This window comes from Magnolia sinica, chromosome 1, assembly GCF_029962835.1.
Source record: "Magnolia sinica isolate HGM2019 chromosome 1, MsV1, whole genome shotgun sequence".
Taxonomy (NCBI): Eukaryota; Viridiplantae; Streptophyta; class Magnoliopsida; order Magnoliales; family Magnoliaceae; genus Magnolia; species Magnolia sinica.
In genome coordinates this window covers 118,717,133-118,744,875 of record NC_080573.1, presented here as the reverse complement: position 1 = coordinate 118,744,875, position 27,743 = coordinate 118,717,133, and the positions used below count along the sequence as shown (strand labels likewise).

General features: G+C 40.8%; 2 protein-coding genes across 2 annotated transcripts; one reads left to right on the top strand and one right to left on the bottom strand.

Moving 5' to 3' along the window:
* The first annotated feature begins 36 nt into the window (after positions 1-36).
* Positions 37-3,030, top strand: LOC131255620 (pentatricopeptide repeat-containing protein At1g31430). Its single transcript, XM_058256379.1, has one exon. The coding sequence runs from the start codon at positions 46-48 to the stop codon at positions 2,014-2,016; it is 1,971 nt and encodes a 656-aa protein (XP_058112362.1). The 5' UTR covers positions 37-45; the 3' UTR covers positions 2,017-3,030.
* Positions 3,031-4,477: 1,447 nt separating this feature from the next.
* Positions 4,478-24,527, bottom strand: LOC131255616 (V-type proton ATPase subunit c''2). The gene is made up of 4 exons (XM_058256365.1): positions 24,205-24,527; positions 24,029-24,106; positions 9,614-9,784; positions 4,478-4,903 (listed from the first exon to the last, which is right to left on the bottom strand). Exons 1-4 carry the CDS (start codon positions 24,330-24,332, stop codon positions 4,732-4,734), a joined length of 549 nt encoding a protein of 182 aa, XP_058112348.1. The 5' UTR covers positions 24,333-24,527; the 3' UTR covers positions 4,478-4,731.
* Positions 24,528-27,743: the final 3,216 nt, after the last annotated feature.

Here is a 27,743-nt window from a genome sequence, read left to right as displayed (position 1 = left end):
GAAAGAGTGGTGCCAGCATTACTTCCCAATCTAACTGATGTAGGAATGTTCTCTCGACGCTATTCTGCATTTTCCTCTATTACCCTCCAAACCCTTCCAAAATCCCGCTCTCTATACTCTCTGCTAGCCTCCAAAAACCCCAAAAAATTCTCCAAGAAATCATGCATTACTCTCCTGAAAAGCTGCAAATCTATGAAAGAACTCAAACAGATCCATTGCCAGATCTTCCGGGCCTGTCTCCATCAAAACAGAGATACCTTAGACAAGCTCATGGCCTTCTGCACAGCCCAAGAGCATTTGAATCTGCACTATGCAGACAAGATTTTCAAAACGATTCAAGACCCATCTCTTTTTTCCTACAATCTGATGATTAGAGCATTTGCAAAAAAGGGTAGTATGGGAAATGCCGTTTTGCTCTTTGATAGGCTAAGGGAACATGGCCTGTCAACTGATAATTTCACTTACCCTTCTGTTCTGAAGGCAGTGGGATGCTTGAATGCTATTTCAAAAGGGTGGGAGATTCATGGGTTCATTGTGAAATCTGGATTGGAATTTGATTCCTACGTCAGGAACTCGCTTATTAACATGTATGCTGAAATGGGTCATATTGAAATCTCGCGGCAGTTGTTCGATGAAATGCTGCAGAAGGATTTGGTTTCTTGGAATGTCATGATTGGTGGGTACGTTAAGTGCGGGCTGTTCAAGGACGCAGTGAATGTTTTCCGGCAGATGGGACGGGAAGGTGTGGGGCCCGATGAAGCTACATTGGTGAGCACTCTTTCTGCTTGTGCCTCACTGGGGGACTTGGAATTGGGTAAGAAAATTCACTGCTGTATCATGAGTGGGGAAGTTGAATTCAGCACTGTTCTAGGCAATGCCTTGTTGGATGTGTACTCCAAGTGTGGGCGTGTCGATCTGGCGCGTCCATTATTTGATGAGATGCCCATGAAAAACGTAATTTCTTGGACTAGTATTGTTTCAGGATACGTGAATAATGGTCAGGTGGATGAGGCTAGGGAGCTGTTTGATAGGAGTTTAGTGAGGGATGTCATTCTTTGGACGGCTATGACTAATGGGTACGTGCAGTTTAGCCGATTCGATGAGGCCCTGGCTCTGTTTAGAGAGATGCAGATTAGAAGGGTCAAGCCAGATAAATATACGGCCGTGAGTGTTCTAACCATTTGTGCTCATTTGGGAGCTCTTGAGCAAGGGAAATGGATACATGGATTCATCGATGAAAGTGCAATTAGGATAGATGCCATTGTTGGTACAGCACTCATAGACATGTATGCGAAATGTGGCTGCATAGAGAAGTCGATAGAGGTATTTCAGAGAGTTGAGCAAAAAGATACAGCATCTTGGACTGCAATTATATGTGGGCTTGCTATGAATGGGCAGACAAGCAAAGCACTTGAATTTTTCTCGGAGATGAAAGGTATAGGAGCGAAACCTGATGATATCACATTCATAGGTGTTTTGGCTGCTTGTAGTCATGGAGGATTGGTGGAGGAAGGCCGTTGGTATTTCGATTCCATGGAGAGGGTATATCAGATAGAACCCAAACTAGAGCACTACGGTTGTTTGGTTGACCTCTTCGGACGTGCCGGTTTGTTAGATGAGGCAGAAGAGTTGATACATAAAATCCCGAATGGCAACGAGAAGCTACCGTTATGGGGTGCTTTGCTTGCAGCTTGCAGAATCCATGGCAATGTCGAGATGAGCGAGCATGTGGCGAAACACCTTGTTGGAATTGAATCCTGCAATTCTGGTATCCACACGCTTCTTGCTAACATTTACGCAGCAGCTGACAGATGGGAGGATGCAACCAGGGTGAGGAGGAAGATGAAAGATCTTGGTGTTAGGAAAATACCCGGATGCAGTTCGATCGAAGTGAATGGAGTTGTCCATGAGTTTCTTGTCAGAGATACTTCACACCCTGAGATAAGAGAGATTTACTGTGTGTTGAATAGTATGTTCAGAATCTTGGGCTTGGAAGAAAACATAACAGACCGATGAAACTGTCTAAACAATCTTGTGATTACTGAAAACCCCAGATGGCTTCAAAAAAGTATCTAAACAATCTCGTGATTAGAAAACCCCAGGTGGGCTTTAAAAAGCAGAGGCCATCGACAACACAGACTGAAAATTTAAACGATTTCAACTCCTTCCAATCAGCCATGGAAGAATTATTCACTTATTTGTTTGCAGGAATGCATGAGGCTTTGAAATGCTGTGTTGAAGGCAATGAAAATTTAAACAATTTCAACTTCTTCCAATTGGCCAAGGAAGAATTCTTCACTTCTTTGTTTGCAGGAACTGTACAGTCACATAAACCATTTCAAAGATCATTAACCACAATCATTCATGAATGATTTGAGATCACGGGCCCAGCAATTCAGATTCAATTTTGTGGGTGATGCATTCATCGAGTGGGATTGTGCAGGACCCCAAATTAGCAGAGGTGGGATTTTGGCATCTTGTGTCAAAAGGGTTTAGATGATCGTTGGACACTGGATTTAGAAACTATCATGCTTGGAAATGCGTTGGACTACAATCCAGAAGACGATAAAGATGAATTTGAGTTGGGTACCAAGAGCAGAATGCAGATTTTTGAGCAAGTTTGTGATAGAATCATAGAAAGGATAAGAGGAGAAGTCGAAGACACTCCAAAGCCAGGTAAAGGGGATTAAGAACTTCCTGAAGAAGTCAATTCCTGCCAAGTTCCATCAGTCCATTTGGATGTAGGCTAAATTCACAGCCATTTGGGGAGGTGTGGAAAGGAGAAATGGATGGGCTTTTCTCTTCCTCCCTTTCAGCCCTGAAACAAACATGGGACTGTAACTGTCAGTTCAGAGCTGAATCTGAAATGCTCCTACTTACCGTTGGTATCTACTGTCTCGTAAGAGGATATGAAGGCTGTCTCAAATGAGGCAGAACTAGATGGAGCTTTCGATCTGCTGATAAGACCACAACAATGTTGCCGCACTCGGAATTACAAATATTGTTTGCAGGAATGCCCAGATGTTAAGCACACTCAGATGATGCAATGGCGTGTTGAATTTTGAATCGTATCATCTTGCAAGCTCGAAATAACCGACTTAAATTGAAAAGAACGTGAAATATCCTTGAAATAGTTAATCCATCCTTCGAGTTGACCCTTCTTGGCTGATAGTGATACGAGTCATGCAAGAGTCGATTGTTGTGAAATCATCCAGTTCAGAGCAGACCAACTTCTTGGCAGGGAAGTATGGTGGTGAAAATGAATGGTGTCACTGAAATCAAGTTGAACCGGATCTAGGGACTGGTTCATGCAAGCAGAAGTCTTACCACAGACCAGACAGTTATTCCAGCTGCACTGCTGCTGTTAGAGGGAGAAAGCTGGTAGCACCAAGTACCATTCTCAATCAAATTTACTTGCCAAACTGTGTGTGCAGACATTGCTGCATCCCTTCACAACGAGATTTATGCTAGCACACTGCTGGGAGAATTCAAGTGGAGGGGAAAACAACCCAAAAATCTGCTTCCACATAGAATCTTGGAAAACTACTTCAAATACATCAGCTCGTGTCAAAAAATTGGGGCCACCCATTGGATCTTCAGGCTCGGCCCATTGCAGGTGGAGATTGACCCTAAACTCCTACAATGATCAGATTGGGTTGGATTGAAAAGTTGTAAAGGAAGATTAGTGATTGGGAGGTGCTCATGCCATGGTCTGATAAGTGAGTGCATGGTGGTTCACTAGAATTCATCCCAATGGATTGGGATAAGATACATACGGACTTTGGTCTGGCTCCATGGCTTAGTGGTAGACAGACTATTTCAACACTGAGATCATGGTACCAAGCACCCATGTGGTGTGGGTGTGTGTGTAAAGAAAAAAAGAAAAAGAAACATAGGGACTCTAGCCACTGGATTTGATAGTGCTTGATGGGCAAGGCCTGAAAAAACTCAGATTGAATAATTCAACCCTTCAAATTACACAAAGCTTAAGGTAACCTTCTGTGTTCAAAGCAACAGCACCCAATTATCAAAGGGCTGAAATAATCCAATTGAGCCTTGTCGTCTTTCCACCCTACCAAGTGAGACTCGTCATAAAAACAGTTGGGATCATTCCAAGATGATCCAGATTCAAAGGCTAAAGTCACTGGGATGCATTCCAGCAAACCTAGTGTGTGCGTGGCCGTGCATGTGCTTACCATACTACCACTTGGAATGTAAAAATTGGACGTGCATGTGCTTACCATGCTACCACTTTGAATGTAAAAATTGTTTCACCCGCCGGCCAGGTTTGGGCCTGACAAACTTTTAACAGTGTTTGAGTTCTGGCCTAAGAGATGATCCACATCTAAGGCTTACCGTCACCCAGCCCAGGCTAATCCTGCCACAACCTTGCACCCCTAAACACAAATCCCCTAGGTAGTTCCATTCATCTTTCCAGCCCTTCAGATCTTGGCATTATCATTAAAAGAGTTGGGAGTTTGAAAAAGGCCCCGCTTTGCTTGATAATTTTGAAGTAACAGAATTGCCGTTAACTACAGATCAGAGACAGACTACATGAATAATTCTCAAGGTCAATACACAGAACTAGCAATTATGTTGATTCTCACATGAGATTAATGAATGTGACAGAACAACCACATTGTAGCTTCCACGGATGAAGATACAAACACCACAAGCCATCCTGGTGGGAAAATAAAGAGAGCCAGGAACATCTGATTCTGATGATAATACTCACACCTGCTTTGCTGGCCATGTCGCTTGTGCTGACATGATTATCCCCACAATCACCCCAAACAACCCGAGTGCACTGCCAAAGATTTCGATCACTAAAATCTTTACAAAAAGTGAGGAATTCTGAGCATCAGACAGCGCACAACTGCTTCCAATTATTCCCACGCACAGCCTGTTGGGTCAGAAAACACATTAGCATTAACTGCAAAAAGACACCATGGTCAATTCACCTATCCTAATCAGGAAAAAAAGAAGAAGGTTTCAATGTGTTTTCTCCACACAGGCGCTAACATGCGTGGCAGCAGCTGTTGGAAGTGAACCAGCAGTTAATATTCAAAGGAAGCAGATTGCCTGGTGACCGGCACTGTGGGGCCACAGTGATGTATTTGTTTTATCCACACCGTCCATCTGTTTTGCCAGCTCATTTTCGGACATGAGCCCAAAAATGAAACAGATCCAAAGCTCAACCGGATCATACCACAGGTAACAGTGGTGATTGAATGCCCACCATTAAAAAAACTTCTTGGGGGCCACAAAAGTTTTGGATCAAGCTGATAGTTATGCTTTCCCTTCATCATGGTTTGTGTGACCTTATGAACAGGTTGGATGGCAAATAAACATCATGGTAGGCCCTAGAGGTTTCAACGGTGGGTGTGATTATCCCAACTGTTTCCTGACGTGTGGTGCACTTGAGCTTTGGATCTGCTTCATTTTTGGGTTTATGCCCTAAACTGAGCTGGCAAAACGGATGGATGGCATGGATATGAAACACAGACATCATGGTGGGCCTGCGACCAAGGATATCCTTGGTGGCAGACTCAACAGGGATTATGTTTCCATATTCAAAAGACAAATTGTGGCCCACCTAGGCATAAAATGAGCCTGAAATTTCAAAGGAACCCCTTCTCGTGATGGAGAGTCGGGTGAACAGTTGAGGTTTTCATTAGGCGGCACACATTTTACACATGTCAAAGGTGGGCAATCATTCTGTATCGCTAGCGCTCTTTTCTTTTTTCCTTTTCTTTTTCTCTTTTGAAAATGGGTTGGGACTTGGGAGCAACTTTCCTGATGAATACTACAGAGCATTGCAGATTTAATGGAAATTGAAAATGATTGGCACCCAAACATGCCCTAAAACTACCCAAAATGCCTTTAAGAACACTTGTGTGTGTGTGTGTGTGTGTGTGTGTGTGTGTGTGTAAAGAGAGCCCATTACTGTCTCTGTCATAAATTTTTAGGCCATATTTTGGGGCAAGAAACAAACAGTTCTTGAAAAATGTATTGAAATTGCCGTAATAGTCAGAATCAACGTCTAACTTTCACAAGATTCCAATAAATAGGTGGAGGCAGATAACATACCCACAAACAAGGTTGGCGAAACCCACAATGATGCCTGAAGCAAAGATGGCATATCCAGCTCTCAGAGACTCTGGCTCATATATCCGGGATGCTGGCACACTCTCTAGCTTTGTTTGCAAAATGATTGCCACAATAACTCCATATATTGCGACAGCCTCACAGAAAATAACACTGGAAAAGAGAGCTACATTAGTCTTATGGTAAAAAGAAGGTTAAAAGGTACAAAACCAAATTGAGAGTCTTGTTAAACATTCAACTATGACAAGAAGTCATCCTAGACATCATATAAGAACACGTGTGCACATGGCATCAGGCACACTGACCGCATGCCCATGCAGACAATAACACACATGACAGTTAGTTGCAAGCTTATCCCAGCATTATTCGGGAAAGGCTAAATTACCCCTATACAGTAACCAAAGATGCGCTGATGCACATGCATAACATTGATGTTTGGCTTTGAATGAACATGAAATGGGTTCCTGCTCTCATCATACAGGGCCCATTCATGATTTCATGCAAACAGGAAAGATCCATTTAATTCTCTGGATGCATAGACAATTTCTAGTGTTTTTTGCCTGGGTGCAAGTGTTGTTGCAATGGAAGAGTCCTTTTGAAAGAAGCAATTGATGACCTAATGTCAAAGATAAGCAAAATCACTCTTGGAATGGTAAGTATCATCTTCAAAATTCAGCAGCATGCCAGGATCTGAATTATGGAATGAATGGCTCAGCAGCATGGGGTAAAGCCCATCATGCCTGCCTTTGGTTAAACAGTTCATTTAACCAGGAATTTCACAATTTCTCTACTGGAATTGTTTTGTTGGTTTCCTGTTTCAGCTTTGTATAACACCCCCAAAAAAAAAAAAAAAAGAAAAAAAGAAAAGAAAAGAAAAGAAAAGATAGCATTCTCCTTGAGGGTCAAAGAGTAGCAGTCCTTGCAGTTCTTCAGCCAACATGTTAGGCCAGAAACATCATCGTCACTGTCATCGTCATCACAGTCCCATCTTTTTGTAGTCGACTTTACTTTCTTATCTCTCCAATCATTTCCATCTAAACCCCATCCTCTGTAAGTAAACCGGCCTTTTCATCCATTGTCACTACCACAGTTCAAGTCCCCAGAGGCCTTCTCCATATTCTCCTTTTAGACCTGATCCTACAACCCAAATCTAAGTACCCTCCATTTTGGGCTTTTTGTTGCCCATGGCTGAACCATCTCAATCGGCTCCCCATCATTCTCTCTCTCACTGGGGGTACTCTTAGGCTTTGCTTCAGATGACTCCATTCTTAATTATATCCTTCCTAATCTTCCCAATTATCTATCTCAACACCCTCATCTTTCTAATGCTCATCTTCTGCAAACATTCTCCTTATAGAATGTCCCCGCAATCACACAACACTACAAGAAATCTTCACTTCATCCCACCAACTCTACTACCATAAGAAACATCTACATCGATTTCTTTTATCCTCTTGATCTTTTAGGGCCAACTTAACGAAAGAACTTACTTTGAGAAATCTCCTAGCCACTACATCTTAGCTTTATAACTATTATTGCTAAAGTTGCATTCCAAATATTTTTTTTATTCTAATTTTTAAGCTCTAGACTCGGGAGCCTTTGTCCAGACATTATTATTGGCATCTCATCCCCTTGAATTATAAAACCAATGTAACAAAAGAAATCGCTTTTGAGGAATTACCTGGCCAACTAAATACATGCCTCTATAACTACTGCTGAAGTTTCAGTCAGAATGCCGACTTTGTTTTGCTAATTTTTGAACCTTTATACTGTAGAGCCTTCCTCAGAACTTACAACTCAGTATTTGTACCCTTTCTAGTCTTGTCGACAAACACTAAGATCTGCAAACAACATACACTAGGGACCTTGTCCTCAATACTTGCAGTGAATTCATCTATAACAAGTGCAAAAGGAGGCAAGGACATATTGATGATTCCTAATGAAGGCCCATTGTCATAAGGAACTCATCTGTCTAACCACAAGCTCTTCTAAAATACATATTCATATCCGCCTTGTTAAGCAGTTGCAAAATACTAAATCACGTTGAGCACACAATCCTAACCTTTTGACTGAGTACCATGAATGAATGATTGGAAATAATATGGAAATGTCCCACATTCTATGGGTAAAGATATGCTGATTGGTCCATGGTAAGGCTGATGCTTGCACTACATCATTAGTCTTTGATACCTTTTCAGTTAAAATGTAGTTTTTTCAAGAGAAGATTACATATAAAACAATGATATAAATATGACCACACCTGATACCCCTGGCATGCTTTATATGTACATGCTAATCAGTCCCAACAACGGATGAGCAAGGGAGTAGGAGTCCAACAGGGACAGGCCAGCCTACTATGGGCTGGCTTCGGGATGAGTCTATGGATGCTTCGACTGGAGTGGGGTATTTTCAATGGACCAATCGATAGCCCAATTCCATCCCAAAGCTGGCTGTTCTGGCCAGTTGCAATGCCAATACGTAGCTCATCTATAGTGGGATGGGACTGGCAACCTTGCACATTTGTGGTAGGCATGGAAAAAACTAAATACAATGGTCTTTGGGTCACCGCATCAAAGCCCAATATCAAATGGCTATAAAACCCTTGTGCATCCACACATATCATTTGCCCATTTTATTTCTTGAGGGGCACTTATGTGGAATTGGGATCTCGAATGGACTAGAAGAATGGCTGGAATTGACGTCAAGGAGGCCTTTCATTGGCTTTTCGTGTGCTGCTCTTGACCTTAATTCATTTTGATAAATAAAAATCTACATTTATCATATATATGTGTGTGTGTGTGTGAGAGAGAGAGAAATGCTCACACACAACCAGTGTTCGAAATATCGGTATCGCACTATGTATCGCACCCTTGGGATACAGATACGTATCGGTTATCGCATGGGATATATCGTTTGTATCGCATAATTTATCGCACTTTTTGGGAAACATGGGGAAACATTGAGGAAATGGTTGAAATTTTTAATGAAACTCTGGGGATTGTTAAAAAAGCCCTTAATACACATTTTTAAATTATAACATCTCAAAAAAATATGCACATAATAAGTTTCCTTTGTATAGGGTCCTAAGCTATGCGATGTTTAACTAAACTAATGCAATTATATTTAAATTGGATGCATAATATTTATAAATATATTATAATCATGTATGAAAATACAACGAATTCATTGAAAAGCAAAAGAAGAACTAAAGAAGAAAATTTTGAAAAATATACATATTAATAATGGGGACTAGTTGTGGTCTAGACCCACATTAAGTTGTGTGGTGGCTCGTAATCATCATATCCATCTCAATTTGGAAGCAGTTTTACATTCCTCCCATTGGTGTGGCATACCATAATTTTTTAATTAGGCAGCTTTTGTATGTACGGATCACCGGATGAACGGTGGATTTTACATTTGCAGCATATCAGATGGAAAATAAATGACATGATCAACGTCTAACTTTCACAAGATTCCAATAAATAGGTGGAGGCGGATAACATACCCACAAACAAGGTTGGCGAAACCCACAATGATGCCTGAAGCAAAGATGGCATATCCAGCTCTCAGAGACTCTGGCTCATATATCCGGGATGCTGGCACACTCTCTAGCTTTGTTTGTAAAATGATTGCCACAATAACTCCATATATTGCGACAGCCTCACAGAAAATAACACTGGAAAAGAGAGCTACATTAGTCTTATGGTAAAAAGAAGGTTAAAAGGTACAAAACCAAATTGAGAGTCTTGTTAAACATTCAACTATGACAAGAAGTCATCCTAGACATCATATAAGAACACGTGTGCACATGGCATCAGGCACACTGACCGCATGCCCATGCAGACAATAACACACATGACAGTTAGTTGCAAGCTTATCCCAGCATTATTCAGGAAAGGCTAAATTACCCCTATACAGTAACCAAAGATGCGCTGATGCACATGCATAACATTGATGTTTGGCTTTGAATGAACATGAAATGGGTTCCTGCTCTCATCATACAGGGCCCATTCATGATTTCATGCAAACAGGAAAGATCCATTTAATTCTCTGGATGCATAGACAATTTCTAGTGTTTTTTGCCTGGGTGCAAGTGTTGTTGCAATGGAAGAGTCCTTTTGAAAGAAGCAATTGATGACCTAATGTCAAAGATAAGCAAAATCACTCTTGGAATGGTAAGTATCATCTTCAAAATTCAGCGGCATGCCAGGATCTGAATTATGGAATGAATGGCTCAGCAGCATGGGGTAAGCCCATCATGCCTGCCTTTGGTTAAACAGTTCATTTAACCAGGAATTTCACGATTTCTCTACTAGAATTGTTTTGTTGTTTTCCTGTTTCAGCTTTGTATACACAAACACCCCACACACCCCCCCAACCCCCCGCAATTGATGACCTAATGTCAAAGCTAAGCAAATTCGCTCTTGGAATGGTAAGTATCATCTTCGAAATTCAGCAGCATGCCAGGATCTGAATTATGGAATGAATGGCTCAGCAGCATGGGGTAAAGCCCATCATGCCTGCCTTTGGTTAAACAGTTCATTTAACCAGGAATTTCACAATTTCTCTACTGGAATTGTTTTGTTGGTTTCCTGTTTCAGCTTTGTATAACCAACCCCCAAAAAAAAAAAAAAGAAAAGAAAAGAAAAGAAAAGATAGCATTCTCCTTGAGGGTCAAAGAGTAGCAGTCCTTGCAGTTCTTCAGCCAACATGTTAGGCCAGAAACATCATCGTCACTGTCATCGTCATCACAGTCCCATCTTTTTGTAGTCGACTTTACTTTCTTATCTCTCCAATCATTTCCATCTAAACCCCATCCTCTGTAAGTAAACCGGCCTTTTCATCCATTGTCACTACCACAGTTCAAGTCCCCAGAGGCCTTCTCCATATTCTCCTTTTAGACCTGATCCTACAACCCAAATCTAAGTACCCTCCATTTTGGGCTTTTTGTTGCCCATGGCTGAACCATCTCAATCGGCTCCCCATCATTCTCTCTCTCAATGGGGGTACTCTTAGGCTTTGCTTCAGATGACTCCATTCTTAATTATATCCTTCCTAATCTTCCCAATTATCTATCTCAAACACCCTCATCTTTCTAATGCTCATCTTCTGCAAACATTCTCCTTATAGAATGTCCCCGCAATCACACAACACTACAAGAAATCTTCACTTCATCCCACCAACTCTACTACCATAAGAAACATCTACATCGATTTCTTTTATCCTCTTGATCTTTTAGGGCCAACTTAACGAAAGAACTTACTTTGAGAAATCTCCTAGCCACTACATCTTAGCTTTATAACTATTATTGCTAAAGTTGCATTCCAAATATTTTTTTTATTCTAATTTTTAAGCTCTAGACTCGGGAGCCTTTGTCCAGACATTATTATTGGCATCTCATCCCCTTGAATTATAAAACCAATGTAACAAAAGAAATCGCTTTTGAGGAATTACCTGGCCAACTAAATACATGCCTCTATAACTACTGCTGAAGTTTCGGTCAGAATGCCGACTTTGTTTTGCTAATTTTTGAACCTTTATACTGTAGAGCCTTCCTCAGAACTTACAACTCAGTATTTGTTCCCTTTCTAGTCTTGTCGACAAACACTAAGATCTGCAAACAACATACACTAGGGACCTTGTCCTCAATACTTGCAGTGAATTCATCTATAACAAGTGCAAAAGGAGGCAAGGACATATTGATGATTCCTAATGAAGGCCCATTGTCATAAGGAACTCATCTGTCTAACCACAAGCTCTTCTAAAATACATATTCATATCTGCCTTGTTAAGCAGTTGCAAAATACTAAATCATGTTGAGCAGACAATCCTAACCTTTTGACTGAGTACCATGAATGAATGATTGGAAATAATATGGAAATGTCCCACATTCTATGGGTAAAGATATGCTGATTGGTCCATGGTAAGGCTGATGCTTGCACTACATCATTAGTCTTTGATACCTTTTCAGTTAAAATGTAGTTTTTTCAAGAGAAGATTACATATAAAACAATGATATAAATATGACCACACCTGATACCCCTTGCATGCTTTATATGTACATGCTAATCAGTCCCATTCAACAACGGATGAGCAAGGGAGTAGGAGTCCAACAGGGACAGGCCAGCCTACTATGGGCTGGCTTTGGGATGAGTCTATGGATGCTTCGACTGGAGTGGGGTACTTTCAATGGACCAATCGATAGCCCAATTCCATCCCAAAGCTGGCTGTTCTGGCCAGTTGCAATGCCAATACGTAGCTCATCTATAGTGGGATGGGACTGGCAACCTTGCACATTTGTGGTAGGCATGGAAAAAACTAAATACAATGGTCTTTAGGTCACCGCATCAAAGCCCAATATCAAATGGCTATAAAACCCTTGTGCATCCACACATATCATTTGCCCATTTTATTTCTTGAGGGGCACTTATGTGGAATTGGGATCTCGAATGGACTAGAAGAATGGCTGGAATTGACGTCAAGGAGGCCTTTCATTGGCTTTTCGTGTGGTGCTCTTGACCTTAATTCATTTTGATAAATAAAAATCTACATTTATCATATATATGTGTGTGTGTGTGTGAGAGAGAGAGAAATGCTCACACACAACTACTTGGACCATTTAAATTGGTCCAAGTAGCTATGCATTAAATGTCAAAGATTCCTCTTTTCATCCACCTATTTTGCACTACATGTGAGGATATGTGACATTGAGTCTTACATAAGTATGATGGGAATTATGTATCATAAATCCAACCCATTCATCAAATAGGGCCCACTAATGAAATTTTATGTAGTAAAAGTTAGTAAATGGTCATCACCACTAGAGCTGCAAATGTAACTTGAATCTGGACTGTTGGAATGGATTTCTAACAGTTCGCTTTTCTTGTAGATGATATCATACGATTGATCACAAATAATAATAATATTTTTTTTTCCTTCACATGCTTACAATGGACCCTACACAATTAATGGACTAGATTTCCAAGATACGTGGCGCATCACCCAAATATATCATGTGTACAACTTCTTTAGTCATCCCATTTTCTTTGTAAACATTCCTCCTCCTCCTCCTCCTCCTCCTCCTCCTCTCTCTCTCTCTCTCTCTCTCTTCATTTAACCTCTTTTTCCTTATTTAATGCGCTCTCTCCCCTATACGTTTGGAAACGAATTAAGTCCTTCTTGGCCTAGAGAGGACTGTGGGGCCCACCATTATGTATGGATTTTATCCAAGCCGACTATCCATTTTGTTAGATTATTTTAGGGCATGAACCCAAAAGAGGCAAATCTAAGGAACAAGTGGATCACCATAATGTATGGGCCTCATCCTATTTTTATTTTATTTTATTTTAATCCTCTAAAATCATCTGATAAAATGGATGGACGGTGTGGATTAACCCCTAACATCATGGTGGGCTCACAGACGACGAATGAATGGAGTGGATTTGACATAAACTTATAGTGTCAACATGTACCGTCGGACCTGCATTACTGTACAATCTCTTGTCCATAAGCACATGAAATAATTGATGGAGATTGTCTCTAAATGTGTCTGTGAAGGGGAAAGTGGATTAGGTGCAGCCCCTACCCCACCCAAGACAATGCAGCCCTTACCATGTGGCGCACCTTGATGTCCATCCATTTTACCAAATCATTTAAGAGCACGATGTAAAAAATGAAGCAGATCCAATTCTCAGGTGGACCATAACATGGGAAACAATGTTGACTAAATGCCCTATCATTAAAAGCTTCCTAGGGCTCACTGTAATGTTTTCATAACGTTTATTTTCCATCCAACCTGTTGATCAAGTCACATAAACCTGGATAAATGTGCACTGTTCCTGTGGGTCACATGGTGGGCCGCACATAGCCCTCTCTAGGCCAAGAAGGACTTGATTCGTTTCCAAACGTGTAGGGGAGAAAGAGTATTAAATAAGGAAAAAGAGGTTAAATGAAGAGAGGGAGAAAGGAGGAGGAGGAATGTTTACAAAGAAAATGGGATGACTAAAGAAGTTGTACACATATGATATATTTGGGTGATGCACAACATATCTTGGAAATCCGGTCCGTTAATTGGGTAGGGTCCATTGTAAGCATGTGATGAAAAAAAAATATTATTTATTTTGTGATCAATAGTATGATATCATCTACAAGAAAAGTGAACGGTTAGAAATCTATTCCAACAGTCCAGATTCAAGTTACATGTATGGCTTTAGTAGTGATGACCATTTACTAACTTTTAGTACATAGAATTTCATTAGTGGGCCCTATTTGATGAATGGGTTGGATCTATAATATATAATTCCCATAATACCTTATGTAAGACTCAATGTCACATATCCTCACATGTAGTGCAACATAGGAGGATGAAAAGAGGAATCTTTGACATTTAATGCACAGCTAGTTGGACCAATTTAAATGGTGCAACTAGTTGTGTGTGAGCATTTCTCTCTCTCTCTCTCTCTCTCTCTCTCTCTCTCTCTCTCTCTCTATATATATATATATATATATATATATATTTGGCTTAGTTGCCATATCTCGAGAATGATGATTCTATTTCACCTACTTTGTGTGTGTGTGTGCGTGCGTGTGTGCGTGTGTTATAGCAACCCTGGGACTAAGGTTGAAAGAACCCGGAAGGACGGATGTCTCCATGTCTTTAATCTTATAACAATAAAGGCTCTCATCCAAGGTGGTGAATGATTTCACAGAGCCAAGGACAAAGGACTTATAGAATTCCCCTAAATTATCAATGGACTAGAAAAGAAATCCAAAATAAACTATGGGGTTGTGTTGGCTCCCTGGAATCTCAAAAAGGTGGGAACAAAAATGTTTCCTTGAAATAGAATCTCTAAGAAAAAGGTTCTATTTATCATGTTTGGGTACGTGAAAAGGATTTCAAAAACTATGTTTGGGTACCGAGAAGAGTTTCTATGGGTATTTGCACAGAAGCAAGGTACTAAAAAAAGGGTAAAAGGGTAAAATGGTTTGTAACTGTTGTTGGCCATAACATCTTAATTGAATACCTTGCACAGAAGAAAGCTTGAATGGGCAAATCATACCACTCATGCCAACATGAGCTGTCATCTAAGACATTCATTGGTTGGGTCTACCGTGTTACAACATTGGCTAAAGAATAGATTAACCAAATCATAACATGACCCAGAAAGATGGACCCACTAATTCAACAGGTCTGTTGCTTTCACAAATGAGTGTATCCAGAATCTGGACTGTTGGCTACTTTTCCAACCGTCATAAATGCATAGCCTGCCTAATGAATGGACTAGTCCAATTTTTAGGCAAGGGCATCTGCATGGTGGGCCATATACGATCTGAAAGGCCCATTTACATGGTGTCACCTACAATTAAAAAGGCTCACCCATCTACCATGACCAGCCTTGTGTATGATGATGGGAATGAAAATGAGGCCTCACAAGCACAAATAAAACAAGGAAATCATGGTGGTAGGGTATGACCACCCACATAGACTCTCCTGCCACCGTGCCCATGGAGAACATGTAAATCAATCCAAACCATCCATATTATGGGGACGATTGTGAATGGAGCATATTTGAAAAATAATACCAAACTGGTGGTCCTAACTGATTGGTGGCCACGAAGGACTAGATGTAACAAAAGAATGTACACCTGATGCAGGACATGAAATTTAAGTATGAGATGCAAGAAGTCAGGCTTAGATCATACCAATTAAGAAACAGTTACACAAATTCCACATCCCACACGATAGTCCAAATCATTCAATTAAAAGAGGAATCTATGCGGGTCCAGGCCGACACAGGCTAGGACTGGACCAATAAAAGTTATGAACCAAACGATACTCAAAGATAAGAAATAATCATCCACACATGCATAGTAATCAGTCCATAATCGAAAGGATTCAGAAATTCCAATTCGGGGAACCCTAGGGTAAGAAAATGGGCATAAAATTGGAGATTTGAGTAATTTAGGGTTAGGTTTAGGAATTTTGGGTGAAAGCGGAGTGAAAGAGAGGAGAGAGACGAACCAGAGAAGTACCGCACGCGTGGACAACAACAATGGACTAGACGCACGAGCGTGTGATCCCGGCCGCACATGTGTGGGGCCCAATATTCAGGAAAAAGCCACCTTAGCCCTGGTCGGCCAGGGATGGACTCCAACACCCCAAAATCACAACTCGATCCGATGTACAGTTTGTGCGTGGTGCTCCGCCGAAGTTTCAACCCTCCTACAGGTCCAGATTCTGGAAACTGGCTGTAAGGGAATGAATAACTGAAATATTCAAAGCAATAATGATGATAGAAGATGAGATATACGGATGAGAGATGGTAGGGATGGATGGGGATAGATGTGACTTCACACCACGATGTTAGCCCTTCGAAAAAGGAGAGCTTTAAACCCACTTTTGAATTCTTCCACAACTAACTAAGAGAGTAGAAAAATAAAGCAGGAATTTTTATTAAGCTTGAATTAATCAAAAGAACTACAAGGAGTGCCTATTTATAGGAAAAACCCTATACCCCAAAAACTCGCACCATGTGCACAACCTATTACTTGGCGATGAAGTAAACTCAAATAAAAACCAAACAAAGAAATCCAAAGTGTTCACGATGTTCTAAATAATAACAATAAGCAAAACTTAAAATATGAAATCAATCCGCCAAGTAGGCCACAATCATGAGATCCCATGATGGGCTTTTCTTGGCTATCGGGTCCACTCTCTTGAATCAAAACTTCATCTTCTAACTAGGAGACCCTTCCTGGACGTCGTCATCGATCTAGATCGACGGTGGGGCTCTCCTTCTGGCTTATGTGCGTAGGGGGCCCGATGTGCGTGCGCGTGCGCGGGATGTCCCCATCAACACCCAATCATGCCGATTTTTGGGGACAACCTTAGGTGTGGGCTGCTTGAGATACTGTATGGTTTCTTTCTGATGAAAACGTTGATATTCTGGCATCATGTGATGAACTATATGCAGGTAGGTGCTAAGAAAATGTACTTGTGGCATTCGAGAAATCCAATTCAAACAGGACAAATAACACGTCTCACTTTAGACGTATCATAAATAATACACTGATTTGACCATCTAAGGGATTGGATGGTGAGACGAAAAATATCCTGTGGTCCACTGGTCCTACTTCCCGAAACAAGTGACCACAAATCAAAGGTTAGGATTGTTCGACCAATCTGATATTTGGATTATTACTTGGTTACATTGGACTCACAACTTGGTGATGCAAGACACATGATTTAATGCTAACATGCAACATAGAGATTATGAAAGAGTCCATAAAATAATTCAATTAACAAAATATGCTAATCCACTAAGTAATTAAGAGTAAACAATAGGAAATAAAATCTGATTTAACCTAAATCACATGCCCACATGCTAAGAAATCACATGAATCAATTACAACTAGGACCGATGCAAGGATAGAACTTCTAATTTAGCATAGGCGCGTTCCATACTAAAGAGACAGATTTGTAGGTTTTATGATTAGGGTTAGGAAGGAGAAAATATGAAATATGGAGAATTAGGGTTCTTGGGAATTGAGGATTTTAGAATTAGGGTTTTTAGAAATTTGGAAAAATAAAAAATTGAAGATCTAGGGTTTAGAAGGTTGTAATGGGAAGGAAAAGAAGAAGACAAAATAAGAAGAAGAATACCTTTCGAAGATGAAGAAGAGGAAGGATGTACCTTGGGGAATTCACCACCAAACAAGTTTGTACCCTTTCACAATTCAATTAGAAGGAAGGGTTTTTTTGTTTTTTGTTTTTTTTTTTAAAAAAACCCTAGAAAACAATTAGGAAAATTCCTTCACACAAGAGAGCTTCTCTTTTTTTTCTTCTCAAATTTCCATTAGGGTTGAAACTCCACCCCCCTGTGCTTTTATAATAAAAAAATTCGGAATTAAAGTCTAGCATAATTATAACTATATCACTCACTTAAGTAAAGTGGTCCATCGTCCAAATTAAGAAAACTAAAACATATATTATCAATCTCAACCATCAAATAACTCCTAAAAATACCAAAAACCATAAAGAAAGTAAGATCAGAGTCCAATAGGCCCCGACCTAAAAGATCCGGTGGCCCAATGGCCTGATCGACAAGATCCAACGGTCAAATCCACATGAAATAAAAATCCTATGACTAAAATAGTCTCTGAAGTAGCTCACATGCATCATCCCAAGGTGGGGTCTTCCTGATGCACGTCCAATGCATGTAGGGTCTTCAAAATGGCCTGGCGGGCCCCATCTGGAACTTGTCTCCCATCCACAAAGAAAGCTGCACTGATGTGAGTGGTCGTCTCCGTCTCTGGTACACCCGAGTGTGTCCTTTGATGTCCCCATCACTTGGGCTGTTTAATGAGTTAACCTATAATGTATAAAATTTCTGAGTGTCTTGTGTATGAAGCATCATATGCTGCCCAATTAACACCCCTTCTTTTATCTTTTATCATTTTTTGGGGGAAGATAACAATGGCTTTAATTGAAAGGGTGCTGAGATCGCACAGAAAAGGAACAGCTGAAAACAAAAGAAAAAAAAGACAAAAAAGGAAAAAAGGAAATTACAGCATATCCAGCCACCTCTCTAAAGAAATCTCCCAAACATTATCAACAAACCGCTCTTTATTTCGGCAAATGCTACGAAAGCATCTATCATTCCTCTCCCCAAATTGGCCATAGACCTGCAAGGATACATAGCCTCCAAAGAGCTTTTTGATTATTTTTTTTTCCCCAAAGAGACCACATGCCATGTCAAAAATAGATCGCCAATATCAAAGGGCATAGACCATGCCAAATTAAACATTCCAAGAAGGGAAGCCTACACTCGACTTGCAAAGGGGCTGTGAATAAAAAGATGGTTGACCAACTCGGTGTTAGCCATACACATAAGGCATGTATTTGGCATAATCATGGCATGCTTTTGTAGATTGTCAATCGTTAGAACTTTATTTCTTCCCACTAGCCATGTAAAAGCCCCGACCTTAGGTGGGGCACCATAGTGCTAGAAGTGCATAGTGCCAGAAGTGAGTCGTTTTCCCATCATTCCCCCTTTGTCTACGAAGCAATCGGTAGAAGGATCTAAACGAGAAGCAGCTTGACTTGTCTCTCTCTTTTTTTTTTGAACGGTGAAAATTTTATTAAAATAAAGGCCACAGCCTACAAATACAAAAGATGAAAAAGAAAATAAAATTACAAACCTTCCCAACTATCCGAGAACAGCTGGATAATCCTTGATGCATACACCCATTCTTTGATATGAGATTTCGCCATTTGGAATACTTCGGAAGCATTCCTTTGCTTATTCCTAAAGCAGCGTTAATTCCTTTCTAACCATATGAACCTAAAACCCCCAAGCAAACTTATGCGCCACACGTATTTCCCAATCTTTCCTTTTCCCCCGCCATGCCATGCCAAAAGGAATCGATCCACATAATTTGGAATCACCCATTGTACAGCAAAAAGTTTGAATAAGCTTTCCCACAATTTTTGCAAAATCACAATGAATGAAAAGATGATCCACCAATTCTGCATCTTGATAACACATCACACAAACATTCGGAAGGATCAACTTTCTCTTTTGAAGATTATCAACTATTAAAACCTTTTTGCTTCCCACTAGCCATGCAAACACCACCACCTTCGAAGGAGCACCATACCTCCATATAAACGTTGTCTAAAACCTTATAGAAAGTTTTCACTGAGAATTTTCCTGATTTATCGAATAACCATTTGTAGGAGTTCTTTTCTGAAACAACCAGATGCACTTTGGATAACATCCAAAGTAGCCCCCATTAACTCTTCTATTTCTTCAGCCTCCAAATTAGCTTGACTTGTCTCCTGTCCATACCATTCTGTCAGATTCACCAATCGAAGGAATAGAAGATTGCAACAACTCTAAGAGGGCGACATACTCGCTGATCTCCTCATCCTGAAGGAAGCGACGACATGGCGGAGTCCACATAACCGTTTTGCCGTGGATCTCATAGCATCTATCAATCTTAATAAAGTGATCCAAGGCAAGACTAGCTATAGCCACGAATTTAACGTTAAGAGGCTCATCCTCTCTTCACACGTCTTCCCAAAATCATATCCTCTCCCCATTGTCTAAAGAGAAAGCCAAACCTTCCATGAACTTGTCCCTTGTGCTAGAAACGCCTTTCCACGCTGCGGATGCTCCGTAGTTAGATGATTCCTTAGTCCACCATCCTTCTTCTGTGTGTCCATATTTGCTAGCAATAATATTTCCCCTAAGAGCTTCCCTTTATGTCCTGAACTGCGACCACCATCTGTCCAAATGCCTCATCCATCAAATCCAGATTGAGAATGTTAGCCCCCTCCCTCGTAGGGTTTGCAAACCTCACTCCACTCCAACAAGTGGAATCTTTTCTTTTTAGACATGTCATCCCAAAGGAAGTCCCTTCTAAGTTTCTCCACATGAGACAGAAGCACTTTTGGGCATTTGAAGAGCGGCATAAAGTAAAGAGGCATATTTGAAAGAGTCACTTTGATGAGTGTTATCCGCCCTCCAAGCAACATATATCTACCTTTCCATCCCGCTAATTTCCTCTCGAACCTTTCAATCACTGTGTCCCATGGATGCTTGCTTGGTTTCCCAATGCATAGGGGGAGGCCCGAATAAGAAGATGGGAAAGCTCCCGCCTTGCACCTGAAAGATTCAGCAAGGCTCCCAATTTCATTCCTGTCCAAATGAACACCAAACATCTCACATTTGGCCACGTTAATCTTCTTTTATCTGTCCTTTTGTTTTTCTTCCTTGTCGCTTTTGTCCAGAACAATTGTGGGTTCAAGGACCCGATTCAGTGCAATTCCAACCCATATCAAATCTCGCTGCAAACTGATCAAGAGCAAGCATCATGCAGTTTAAACTGCATATGGTGCATATACTCTATGATGAAATCTAAGTGTTTGGCAACAATGAATGTAGAGACCTATGTATGTGACAGGCATGGTAGATCACTAACAGTGTGTGCGCACGCGCATGCACGCATGTGAGGGGAATCAGGGAAGGCTGAGAGAGGGAGGTGAGATGACCGTTGGAGAGAGAAGTTGAGGGAGAGAGGATATGGCTATTAAATGAATTAAATGATCGTTGGATAGAGAAGTTGAGGAAGACAGGATATGGCTATTAAATGAATTAAATGATCTAACCATTGAAGAGAGAAGATGAGGGAGAGAGGATATAACTATTAAATGAATTAACAGATCTAACAGTTGGAATGAATTTACCCAAGAATTTGCAAGCCATCTTCTAGCAAGGAAATGAAATTGGCTGTTTTGGCTGAAACGGCTTCCAGAAAGAAACCATTTCTATGTAATTCCGAACACCTAAACAATAAAAAAACACCCTACTTAATGGATTCCAATTCCAACAGGGGCAGTTTCCAAGTAGCCAAACAACCTCTAATACTAGTTTTATGGCCTGGGATTTCCCCATGATTTGCATCTCCAAACACAAAGGGCTAGAAGAAACAAGACAAACTAATCCCTTATCATCATGCAGGATGGCCCTAGTCCCAATACTGCCAGGATTCCTAACGCGTCATGCATGTTCATCTTCCCATTGGCTTGAGGAGGCAGAAATCCACATGACAATGTTTTTCTGAGAGATTGCACCAATTCTGAGGTGTAACACCAAGATCATTAGTACTTGCTGGAAGAGAAATCCCAGTTTGCCAAATAAGTTATAATGTTTTGTTTGCCCTTAGCTGAAGAAAGAGATCTACTGTAAATTGAAAATAAAAATAAAATTCCTTCTATTTAGCCCCTTCCAAATAACTGACAGAATACTAAGTGTAGATATTGTAGGTCTCAGATTTCAATGTTTAGGTTTGTTTCATATAATGGATCGAGCCATTGCAGAGATGAAGCCTATATCCAATTTGCACAGTATCTACAATTTCCAGTGGCTTCAATGACATGCACATTTGGTGCACAAGATGCTTGATGACTTCATTAGCATTCACTTGTGACAAACCACACTCAAGTCTAACACCTGCTTGGTTGGAGAAATGATGAAATCCTAACTGCTTTAATCCACAACCGTGCCACATGGCAATAAAAATTAACAATACTGCCTATGGCATCAAGCTACCTGAAAGTTTGTATCTGTCACTAATATTCAAGATGAGGATTTAATTCAGATTCATGCTGATTTACCCAAAAGGGCCGTTTGGATGGGAGAACATGGAGGTAAATGGGGGGATTTGAGAGTAAATGGAGGTAAATGACGTTTGAAATGTGTTTGGCTGGGAGTAAATGCATGAAAAGGAAATAAAATGGGAGTAAATGGGCTTGCAAATGAGAAGAGAGGATTTGGAAGTAAATGGTGTGAAATGCCTTTTTGATCTCCTTGAAGAGTCGCACGAGTAAATAAAAGTGCCGCTATGTGCATGTCCGCCATACATTTGGCACGCTAATGATACTCCAAAACAATCTAATTATCGGCTATATCACTAAAATCACACCAATAAAATGATCCAAACCGTCCAAAGGTTGACCATATAAATGGACGGCTAAAAAAAATTAGCAAGTTGCTTGTTTGTGATCCTTATGGTTGTGGCTCACTTGAGGCTCAAATTTTGCTCTGTTTTTTTTTTTTTGGCTAAAGTATATATTTCAATGGGCTTATTATAATCATTCTATTAAATATCACATATGTACACTGATTTGAGATATTAAAGTTGATTTAGGATATCATATACATTCTTGTGAATATACTGAAAAAATCCAATGCATTTCAATTCCTCCCATTTACTCCCATCCAAATAGAATATTTGGATTTCAAATGCATTTCATTTACTCCCATCCAAGCACAACTATGTAAGCCATTTATTCCCAATTCATTTACCTCCAATTCCGTTTCCCATTTACCTCCATTTACAAGCTCCCAATCGAGCCCAAAGACCAAGCTAAGGTTATTGTTGATCTGCCAATACAATTTTCAAGGAATGAAAACAAGACTCCAAAGGGGGGTCATAAAACCAAACTCAGTAAAGTAGAAGAGTGACCAACATTAGAAAATAAATTGATGAGAAAAAAATCCCTCAAAGTGACTTCTCCCGAACTGAGGGGAATGTAGTCATTGCAAAACCGACAGTTTCAAATGGAAGGCGATTGTCAAACAGCACCCAAGCATCTCCAACACTCAAAGAAGGAATAAAGCCCAAAATGGGGAGAAGATGGGTTGAGTGGGAACACAGAAGCAGGCAGATCACTGGTGTACAATCATGAATAGACAATGGTGTCACTAGCAGTTTGCAGGAAAGAAAAAGAGAAGCAGTTTGGTAGAACCAATATAGTAAAGCTTGTGGTAATCTTTGTTTGATTTTTGGAGTATTTTTGGATTTTTGAAATCCATGTTCGAATCTTGTATCATGGAGAACCTCACAAGATTCCAATCGCACAAGAAATGAAACACGGGAAATTATCTTCTGAAGTGCCTTTAAGGCTCCAAATTAGATCCAACGAAATCATGTTAAAAACTAATCACTTCAGCGTTTAGTGCCAAACACAATATCCATTTGGCACACGTGGACAAGATCTCACCATCCAATTGTTCGAACCATACCCCAAAAATCACAATGGTTAAGACTGTCCTAACTGCCAATTAACAGGTTTTCTTTCTTCTTTCTTTGTTTTTTTTCCAGAACTATCCATTTCAATATCGGTAAATTCCCTCCAAGAGGTGGCTACAGTAATCCAGCTGGTGCAATATTCGGTGTACGGCTCATTCATGTTAGGTTCAGCAGATCAACGGTCCAAATCCCATACAAATATCTAGAATGCTTGACATCTAACTTAAATATCCAAAAATCTATAACTACATCGACAATATTTGAATATTAGCAAACTGATACGTGAAAAATAATCAAATTCATCGAAAAGATCCGATCATACCTAATAAGATTCTTGGAAGTGATACGAGGAGCTTTAATCGCAGCACCAATCAAACTGCTTCCGGTTATATAAATTCCCCTAAAATGCATATCAAGAAAAACCTAAGTTTCAGGAAATTGCAATTCGGAGAAAAGATGCTGCGGAGAATGTGAGAAGGGGAGGAGGAATGTATATACCAAGCGGCGCCCAAGACGGAGACGCCGATGGAGATGGCGATTCCGATGGCGGAGAACGTGTACGGTGAGATCTGCACGAGCGCGCGGGACCACGAGCTCGATCCCACCATCGCCGTCGAAACAGACATCGATTTGTCGCGGGCGAATGGGAAAATTCCTTTTTTAATATATTTTTTTCTTTCCTCTGTTGGTTATACGATCTCAATGCGCTGATATTGGGGTTTCTGAATTCTGAGAGAGGGGAGATTTTTTCTGATGGTTGTATGGTTGAGTGAGTTCGTGAAGAGCGATCACGCCTGCAACCAGTTGTAGAATAGCTTGAGCTACAGCCGTCGCACGTGACAACGTGTCAAGCGTGTATGATAAAATATCAGTGCCAACGGTGGCCCCGCCTTAAGGATCACGACGGACCCAACCTGCCTGCAACCCCTCTTACCAAGACCCCCCGTAACCGGACGCGGATTCCAGCGAATGCCTTTTGCAGTACGTTCTACCGCTGAAACATAGATGGCCCACCGTGATGTTTGTGAGGAATGTATCTTGTCCATTCATCTTGTGAGATCATTTTAGGATTTGAGATTTTAAAAAAAATAATAAAAGGAGAAAGATCCGAAGATAAAGGGAAATGGATTGGCTACTGCACCTGCCACCAGCCATTGGCTGGTGGTTGGTGCTCTGTGGGCCCCACCATGATGTATTTGTTTCATTCATGCCATCTATTTTTATAGATCATTTTACGTTATGAGAGGAAAATTGAGGTACATCAAAATCTAAGTGGAACACGTTAAAGGAAACAATGTTGAATGTACATTGACCATTAAAAATGTTTTAGGGTTGGATCAAGCTGATGTTTATTGTTTCCCTTCATCTGGGTCTTTATGACCTAATCAACAGATTGGATGTCAAATAAACAGTACAGTGGGCCTTAGGAAGATTTTAATGGTGGATATCCAATCATTATTGTTTTCCTGTGGTGTGGTCCACCTGAGATTGATATTCCTATCATTTTCTATTTTAACCATAAAATGACCTATAAAAATGGATGAACGGAATGGATGAAACAAATACATTATGGTGGGGCCCATAGAGCACCAACCACCAGCGGCGGGGCTGGTGTCAGGGGAGTAGCCAATCCGTCTCCGGATTAAGTGGGCCGTACTAAATGAAAAAAGGGTGGAAGGGAAACTCTATCGTTGAAACCTACATACGGTCGGATGTTTACATGCCATCAGTTCATAACACCATTCCTGTCGAGATAACTGAAAACGCATACATTATCGAGATTGGGAACTTTTATGGCCCTACGGATATTTCAACTGTTGACATTCAATCCTCATTTTTTCAGCTCATTTGAGTAGTGGATCTGGCTCATTTTTGGCCCCAGGAGATCTCAAAAAACGGACGGAGCAGATTTCTTACAAACATCGAGTGAGCCCCACCTAGTTTCCAGCGCAGGAAAAGGCTTTCGTAGTAAATCCACGGATTGGCTACTCCCCAGCCACCGGCCAATGGATAGTAGTCCTATGTGGCCCTATCATGATGTATGTGTTTCATCCATGTTGTTCATCAGTTTTCCTAGATTATTTTATCGTACGAGACAAAAAATGAGATATATCTGAATCTCAAGTGGACCACATTATAGGAAACAGTGTTGAATGAGTGTCAACCATTAAAAACCTTTTTGGAGCCATAAAAGTTTTGGATCAAGCTGATCTTTGTTTTTTCTTTTTTCCTTCATCTGGGCTGTATGACCTCATCAACAGATTGGATGTCAAATAAACAGTACACTGGCCCTTAGGAGGATTTTAATGGTGGATATACAATCATTATTTTTTTTTCTTGTGGTGTGATCCAACTGAGATTTATATCCCTCTCATTTTTTAGATAAAGCCCTAAAATTATCCGTAAAAATGGATGAACGGAATGGATGAAACACATACATCATGGTGGGCCCACAAAGCACCGACCATCAGCCACGGGGCTGGTGGCAGGGGGGAGTAGCCAATCCGTTTCCAGGTGTGTCGCACATCGTCATCCGCGATGGATTGTAGCTTAACTTACAAGTGATTGCAGGTGATCATTCTTTCTTTGGGAGGAAAATATTTTGTACGGATTACTTGGAGAATGCCTGAGCTTTTGCTCGTGCAAAAGATGGGCCAACTATGAAGACAACCTGTGTAATAAATAGGGCCTATCCACTCATTATGTGGGCCACATCTGTTCATTGTGTCAGAGACAACCTGTCGACCGTCCATTAATTTCGATTAAATGGCCCACCTGCTGAGTGGACCAGCGCGATATTTGAGCCAGGTGATCTTCATGGTGGGTTCCGTAATTTGAATGGTTTGGATGACATATTGGTACCCTCCAGAATGATGGAGCGTGCTAAGTTAGCCTACAGCCGGATATTGCCAGTTCTCTAAAACAGAGGGCTGACGGTGGAGAGCCTATCCATCGTACATCACGTGAGTAGCACGTGTGATCGGCACTCCCACAGTGTCATGGCAGCACCCTGCGCAGGTGGAGCCCACCTCATGATCCAGAGGTTCATCTCGTCCGCCCACGTTGTTGGGCAAGGGTGCCCATGTGTCGGTCCAGCTTGTTGGGTCTGAAATCCTGGGCCAGTCGGATCAAGCAACTTGGTTTCTGTGTAGAAGCTTGGGCCCGATTAATAGTTGTATTGGACTTCTGTCAATCTCAGTGATCCATCAATTTGGGAGCATGGATTTGGAACTGCCTATTCGGAATCCCCTATATTGGAAATCCTCCCATTGTGTGTTTGGTAGAGTACTGTGAATCAACTTTAACCGAAAAGTAGCTAAGCGTGGTCTATTTAAAGGGACTTGAGTTTAATTACTAAATTAATTTTAATATTTCTAATTAAGGAAGGTATGTAATGTTTAACACAATGGTTGCAATAAGCTCGCTGAAATATATGCTTTGCCAAAAAATAATGAAATTTCAAGGCTTGGATGGGCTACAAGGACAAAATTATGTCCAGATAGGGCTGTATATGAGTCGAACTGAGTTGAGCTGGCCTCAGCTCGACCACCAACTGACCTCAGCTCAAACTCGGCTTGGCTCGATCCTCAAGCCTGATTGGCCAGCTCGGCTCGGTTCGGTCAGCAGCTCAGGCCAGTTCGAGCCGAGTTCGAGCTGAGTTCAGCTGTACAACATTTCCACAAACACACAAAATCCCATTGTATGTAAAGCAGAAACAATAGTTTTACAGGTATTTTATCAAACACCTTCTAAGCAACATAAAAACTAAGAAAAAAAGGGTATTTGTTTCATATACATATCCTCCTTGCCACCAGCCACACTTCGTTGAGTCATTTCATCAAACACTTGGTGAGCAACATCAATAGCAAAGTAACTGAGTCACCGAGCTGGTTCGATCCGAGTTCAATTCAAGCTGGATTCAATCCGAGTCAAGTCGAGCTGGGGCCAGCTTGAACTCATTTTCGAGCTTAAAAAATCAGCTCGACTCAGCTCGAACTCAGCTTCAAATCGAGTCGAATTGAGCTTTTTCGAGTCGA

Bases quoted from the DNA above. Each gene is read 5' to 3' on its own strand.
- LOC131255620 (XM_058256379.1), top strand. From the start codon at position 46: ATGTTCTCTCGACGCTATTCTGCATTTTCCTCTATTACCCTCCAAACC.
- LOC131255616 (XM_058256365.1), bottom strand. From the start codon at position 24,332: ATGTCTGTTTCGACGGCGATGGTGGGATCGAGCTCGTGGTCCCGCGCG. The intron at 9,785-24,028 runs GTATGATCGGAT...TCTCTTTTCCAG, and splicing joins ACTTCCAAGAATCTTATTAG to TGTTATTTTCTGTGAGGCTG. The intron at 4,904-9,613 runs GTATGTTATCCG...CTGACCCAACAG, and splicing joins TTCGCCAACCTTGTTTGTGG to GCTGTGCGTGGGAATAATTG.